Raw genomic sequence first — 6,192 nt, 5'->3', positions numbered from 1 at the left:
TTGAGCTCCATTGTGTAGGGAGGGGAGGGTACTGTATTGAACAGTATCCTGCATCGCTCCCGTCCTCAGGAAGCTGTGGTCTCATGGAGACACAGACACAGGTCGCCCCTACTGGGATGAGCAGAATGAGGGAGCTGCCCTGTGTGCGGGAGATGAAGACATGGAAGACCCTGTGGGGTGGGCGGCTCTGCCACAGGTGGAGAGCTGGGGAGCCTGGAGGAGCCGCCAGGGGTCTGCAGGCCGGGCGGACGGGCAGCGGGCAGGTGGGCCGACATTCGGACCCCGCACCCTTCCTCTGCCAGGTGAGGATTCCGCCCTCTGCCTGGGACCACAACGCGCCCACTCTGGAGGCTGTGATCCAGGTGCCACAGCCCCACAGTGGGCAGCCCTTCACGCACAGCTGGAGCGTGCAGATGGTGAGTGCTGCCCGGCCTGCGTGTGGATGCGGGTGGACGGTCCATGTCCCCTGGGTGGGGCCGGGTCAGCAGGGCCAGCGAGGGAAGCAAGGTGCCCGTCTCATCTGGCCAACTGGGGACTCTGCCCTTCTGCCTAGGAGCCTGGCATCACCTGCCGTCATGAGGACCTGAGGGAGCCGCCCAATGGCACCCAGGTGGGAGTGTGGAGGGGTGAGCAGGGACCGAGGCTGGGGCGGAGGCCGGGGATGGAGGCCAGGCCCTGACCACGCTAGCCCTGCAGCCCTGTCTCCCGGGAGCCGAGATCCGCTGTCCACTCGTCTTCAGGAGGGAGTTCCTCATCCAAGTGACCGCGAGCGTGGAGCTGGTGGGCAGCATTGAGGTAGCACCTGCTCGCCGCTGGCACAGAGATGGGCGCTGGGTGTGGGTGGGGATGGGCTCCCCGTGGCCCCGGCTTTTCTGTTTAAATGGAAAAAAAAAATCCCCAAGTTTACACAGCTGCAGATGAGAGAGAACCGTGGCTTGTTTGACATTTGCAGGGTGGTTTTTGCGACCTGTGTGGAAGTCCTCATGTTTTCAGGGAAGCTTCCCCCAGGCAGTGAAGAGTGAAGTAGGAGTGCACAGCCGGTGTTCAGGGCTCCAGATCACTGTCCCTTTGCCCCCTCCGCCCGCAGGCCTCCTCCACACTCAGCCTCTGCAGCTCGCTGGCCATCTCCTTCAACAGCAGCAGGCATTTCCACCTGTATGGCAGCAACTCCTCAGTGGCCCAGGTATGTGGCACCTTGAGCCCATAGCAGGCGCCGGTGGGCCCGGAGCCACCACCCCAGGCCAGAGCCGTGTGCTGCGGGGAAGCTTGCCTCTCTGCACCCAGTAGTCTCGTGTATCCCCAGAAAGAACCTGGTGGCAGTTTAACAAAATGCCACCGGCCTAACAGCACACAGATGGCGTGCTGGAGCAGAGCAGCAAGCACAAGACCATGCTGAGAGCAGGGGACGGGCAGTGAAGCCCATGGGGTGAGCAGAAGCCAGATCGGGGGCTGTGTGTGCCCAGCTGGGATTCTGGCTCTGTCCTGGGCTCTGGGGAGCGTGTGGCTATGCCAGCCCTGACCGGTGCTGAGGGTGCATGCGTCAGAGCACAGCCAGCATGGGGACGAGGCCCCGGGGCCCGAGACAAGGCTGGGAATGGGGACCCTGGGATGGGGAGGTCTTCCTGCCCTGCCTGTCTCTCCCAGGTCCTCACGAAGGTCGACATGGTGTATGAGAAGGAGAAGCTGCCCGTTTACATGCTGAGCGGTGCTGGGGGGCTGCTGCTGCTGCTGCTCATCTTCCTAGCGCTGTACAAGGTGGGCGCTTCTGGGAGGAGCAGGCATTGCTGAGTCGGTGAGGCGGGGTAGGCACCACGGGCAGAGCCTCAGAGCCCTGCAGATAAGGCTGCTGTGGCCCACAGAGTTAGTGAAGTTTCTCCACCGTCACTCAGCCTGGCGCTGGCAGAAGCAGAACTGGGTATCTGGGAGGTGAAGGAGCGAAGGACCACGTACCCTGGCTTCCAGTGCCAGCACCTTACCAGGCCCCCAATACAGCGGCTCATACACAGCCTAACGGGGAGAGGCAGCCACAAGGTAGCGCTGGGCCTGCAACATGGGGGCCTCACTCGGGCTGCAGGCCTGTGGAGCCTCCAGCAAGAAGTCGGAGAGGGAGAGGAGTAGAGGGCAGATGTTCCATGTAAAGAGCTTAGTACAACAGAGAAGAGAACACAGACAATCAAAGTTTCAAATCGGGTGTAGTGGCACGTGTCCCTCCACAAGTGCTGAGATTACTGGCATGCACCACAGTGTCTGGCTATGTTGCTCCAGGTTCTAACTTGGTCATCTGCATATGTATGTATATATGAGTGTGAAAGGAAAAGTCATTGTATTTCCTACCTGCAGAAATGATGATTCTAGATGAGTAGAGGGGGTAGACTGCTTGGGAGCTTACTTTTCACTTGATGTCTTTCCATGTGGCCACTAACAGCTCTCCTTCCTGACTTTGAATGTAGCTGTTTTTCTGCTGTCTGAATACCCTGTCTGTTATTCAATAAGTTCCCTATTGTGCCGGCCATGGTGGCACACATCTATAATCCTAGCATGCATGCTGGAGGCTGAGACAGGAGGATCTCTTTTAGAACAAAGCCAGTCTAAATGACATAGTGAGATCCTGTCTCAATAAATAAATAATTTTGAGACACAGTTTCCCTAAGCCACTAAGTTGCCCAGGTTCAAACTCACCATCCTCCTGCCTCAGCCTCCCAGTGTGCTGGGATTACAGGTGTGTGCCCCCATGCCTGGCTTGATTCATAACATTCTGATGAGCCTAAAGAATGAACTATTAAATGTAAAGCTCTTGAAAAATATTTCCAAGGGCTGGGGATTTAGCTCAGTGGCACCACGCCTGCCTTGCAAGCACAGGTCCTGAGTTCAATCCATCATGCCAAAATATATATATTTCCAAGATTTCTTTCTTTCTGAGAATCGTGCATGCCAGTGTCTTCACCCCTGGTCTCAGGGCTGCGTGTTTGTCTTGCCACAGGTTGGCTTCTTCAAGCGCAGCCTGAAGGAGAAGATGGAGGCTGATGGAGATGCCCCCAGCACAGTCCCCAGAGAAGATTCTGGGCCTCTGGTGGCATCCGGCGAGGAGGCCTCGGATCCAGGCTGCCTGGAGCCCCTCCATGGGGAGGCGGCGAAGCCTGAGGCCCAGGCCTGACCCAGAGGGCCCAGGACTGGACCTGCATTGCGTGTATCCTTGGGCAAGTCACTGTTCCCCTCGGCCTTGGATTCCCATTTGAGCCTGCTCCCTGGCTCCTGCAGGGGCCACAGGGGTGAGACCCCACGTCACCAGGCGGCCCTGGCCCCTGGCCTGCCTTATTTTCTTCCCACAAGCACCTCGGGTCTAAGTCCACAGGCGCTGGGCCCTTGGATGGTCGTAGGGATGGACGCGTAGCCCCTCAGCGATGCTAGCCGGAGCCCTGCCGGGATCAGTGCTGCGCCCTCCGCTACCCTGGCTGCGAAGGCTGGCGCTCAGCCTGTGCCCAGGTTTCTTAGTGCATCCATACGGCCACAGACCTAGGCCGTCCCAGCCCCGCAACCCCGCCGCCCCTTCCTGTCCCTGTCCCTGCCTTGCGGCCCTGAGAGGGCCACTCACACGGCCTTCAGACTCAGCGCTGCATGGTGGCTGGCCCAGCTCAGTCAGGTCCCAGCATGTTTTGTACTTGAAGCCTGCACTGGCCTTTGTATCCCAGGGTTATATTTGTATGGTGTTTAATGACTTATTTAATTTCTCCTCTTACACTGAACACTGTAAGGGCAGGGAGTGCGTCCCTTTCCTGTTTGCCCTGGGACCCCGATGGAAGCGTGGGGCCAGGCATGGGACAGATGCAGGGCAGTTTCCCTGAGTGGATGACAGAATCCTGGGGAAGACACGGAGGTGTGGTCAGGGCCCCCACACACCACCAGCCCTCCCAGCCTCCTGCCCACCTGCTCTTCAGCCCCCAGAGGCCACGGAAATCAATCTGCTCACTTAGATCCCCAGGACCAAATACAGTCCCTGCACACATGTATCCAGTAAATAGTCCAAAATCTAGTCCAGGTTTGTGATGTTTTTGTGCCGGTGCAACATTCCAGCCTGGCTCAGTGAATGAACATTTCCCTTTCAACCCCAACTAAGTGGGGCCCAAATAGTAGTGAACTCTGCTTCTTCCTTTTTTTTTCCTTTTATTTTTTATGGTGACCCCTAGATAGATACTGACCTGCACCCAACATTATAGGTTAATTCAAAAGTGAAGTAGAGAAGCCAGGCATGGTGGTGCATGCCTGTAATCCCAGCACTCAGGAGGCTGAGGCAGGAGGATTGCCAAGAAGCAGTGAGCACAAGGGGAGCCTCTCAAAAAAAAAAAAAAAAAAAAAAAAAAAAAAGAACTGTAGAAAAAGGATGAGTTGACAGCTCCTTAAGATGGAGTACAAAGGGCTAAACACTGAAAGAAAAAAAAAGTGTATAAAAAAACAAAAGAAAAAAGAAGGTGCATGGACCCTCCTTGCCTTTTCTTTAAAGCCAGGATGGAAGGGACATGGCCCTTAGGCCTTTTCTGTGGAAGGGAAGGAGAGTGCCCATCACTGCTGCCCTCGTGTGGTCAGTTCAGTGGGACCCGGGATACTGAGGGACTGAGGCCAGTTCCTGGTCCAGCACTGGGGAGGAAAGCGCTGCATCCAAAAAGGCAGGAAGTGCACTGCCTTCGGAGCCTGGTGAGCACAACCAGTTATTCGGAGCCTGCAGCCTCCTGGGGCTCACCAGCCACGGCCAGGCCCAGCCACAGAGCCGCTCACAGCCAGACATCACGAAGGAAGACATGCGATCACTTCCCCGCTCTGGGTGCCACAAAACTACTTACAGCACATGGGCCAGCCTTTATTTAGGGTTATGGAATGTAAGTCAGGTTGTACTCATTCCGTTATTTTTGAATGCTTTGTGTCAGACCCTGTTTCAGGCTCTGAAGATAAAGTGATGAGAAAGACAAGTCCCTGATCTCAGGAACCTTTGTGCTTTTGTTCCAGTGGGAAGTAGTACACAAGTTCATATGTTTGTGTGTTTTCTCACACTGGGGATTGAACTGGGGCCCTCACACTTGTTAGGGCACTTGCTTTGCCACTGAGCTATATTCCCAATGCTTATTAAGTTTCTAAATTTTGAAATAGTCTCATTGAGTTGCCCAGGATGGCCTCAAACTTGTAATCCGCCTGCCTCAGCCTCCCAAGTAGCTGGATGACAAGTGTGTGCTGCCATACCATCCAGTGTCCTCATCTGTAAAACAGAATGTGTAAACCTTCAGAGGGCGCCACCACTAGGTCCTTAGTAGGCATTATCTCAAAATATGCCCTAGCAGGCCACTGTGGCACATGCCTGTAATTCCAGCACTCAGGAGGCTGAGGCAGGAGGATTGCCAAGAGGTCAAGGCCAGCCTGGGCTACATAGTGAGTTTGAGGCTAGCCTGAACTACACAGTGAGATGATATCTTTTTTTAAAAAGTTTTAAAAAATTTAAATGTGCCCAGCATTGAGTAATTCTCTTAAGAAAGCCATTTGCCATGCTCTACATACCTTCACACCTGTTGATGGCCCCAACTACCCTATTCCTGAGGGGCCGAGTGTTGTGAAGCTGGGGCTTTGGCTCGTGGGAAGACCAGGACACGGTGTCCCACCAATCCATACAGGAACCCTAAAAAGGAAGCAAAGCTGTGACAAATCTGGCCTAGAACAGTGGGAGGTCCAAGGGGCTGGACCATGGTTTGGGCTCACACAGGGTCAGAATCCCACCTCTGAGGCTGGGCTGCAGACTGGGAACTGCATCTTTCTGGCCTGTACAAGCCAGGCTCCGTCCACAGCACACAGGAGAAACACTCCTGTCCCCTGGGTGGGGCTGGGCTTCAGCTCTGGTGTCCTGGGAGCGTGGAGAAAGGGTATGTACAGAGGTGGCTGGCAGTTCCAGCGATGGGTGCTGGGAGCAAACGAGAGATGAAAATCAAGCTCTGTTTTCTGGCCCAAGGCAGATCCTCTGTGATTAGGAAGAAGGAACTCCACAAGTTTGAGGCTTTTCTCACAACCACCTGTGCTGGACCCCCTCAGTCTGCGCAGCATGAAAAGCATGGGACAAGGATTTGGGCAGATGTGGGCAAATCATATCACCTGAACTTCATGTGACAAGATTAAAAAACAAACTACAGGGCTGCGGATTTAGTTCAGTGGTTCCAG

The 6,192-nt window shown here is 55.2% G+C and overlaps 2 protein-coding genes across 2 annotated transcripts in view; one reads left to right on the top strand and one right to left on the bottom strand.

The window, feature by feature from the left end:
• Itgal (integrin subunit alpha L) overlaps positions 1-4,298 on the top strand; it is a 33,646-nt gene extending 29,348 nt beyond the window's left edge. Inside the window, exons 24-29 of the mRNA XM_033758725.1 lie at positions 303-416; positions 554-610; positions 697-795; positions 1,088-1,183; positions 1,645-1,755; positions 2,981-4,298. Of these exons, the coding sequence (XP_033614616.1) occupies positions 303-416; positions 554-610; positions 697-795; positions 1,088-1,183; positions 1,645-1,755; positions 2,981-3,154 (651 nt within the window). The 3' untranslated portion in view covers positions 3,155-4,298. The remainder of the gene's footprint in view (positions 1-302; positions 417-553; positions 611-696; positions 796-1,087; positions 1,184-1,644; positions 1,756-2,980) is intronic.
• Positions 3,341-6,192, bottom strand: part of Znf768 (zinc finger protein 768) — a 7,445-nt gene continuing 4,593 nt past the window's right edge. The window contains exon 3 of the mRNA XM_033758724.1: positions 3,341-3,473. Coding sequence (XP_033614615.1) covers positions 3,341-3,473 — 133 coding nt within the window. The remainder of the gene's footprint in view (positions 3,474-6,192) is intronic.

Source organism: Fukomys damarensis, unplaced genomic scaffold (assembly GCF_012274545.1).
Source record: "Fukomys damarensis isolate Sample0158 unplaced genomic scaffold, DMR_v1.0_HiC HiC_scaffold_34, whole genome shotgun sequence".
NCBI lineage: Eukaryota > Metazoa > Chordata > Mammalia > Rodentia > Bathyergidae > Fukomys > Fukomys damarensis.
Note: the sequence above shows the minus strand (reverse complement) of the source record. Positions and strands in the feature narration are given on the sequence as shown.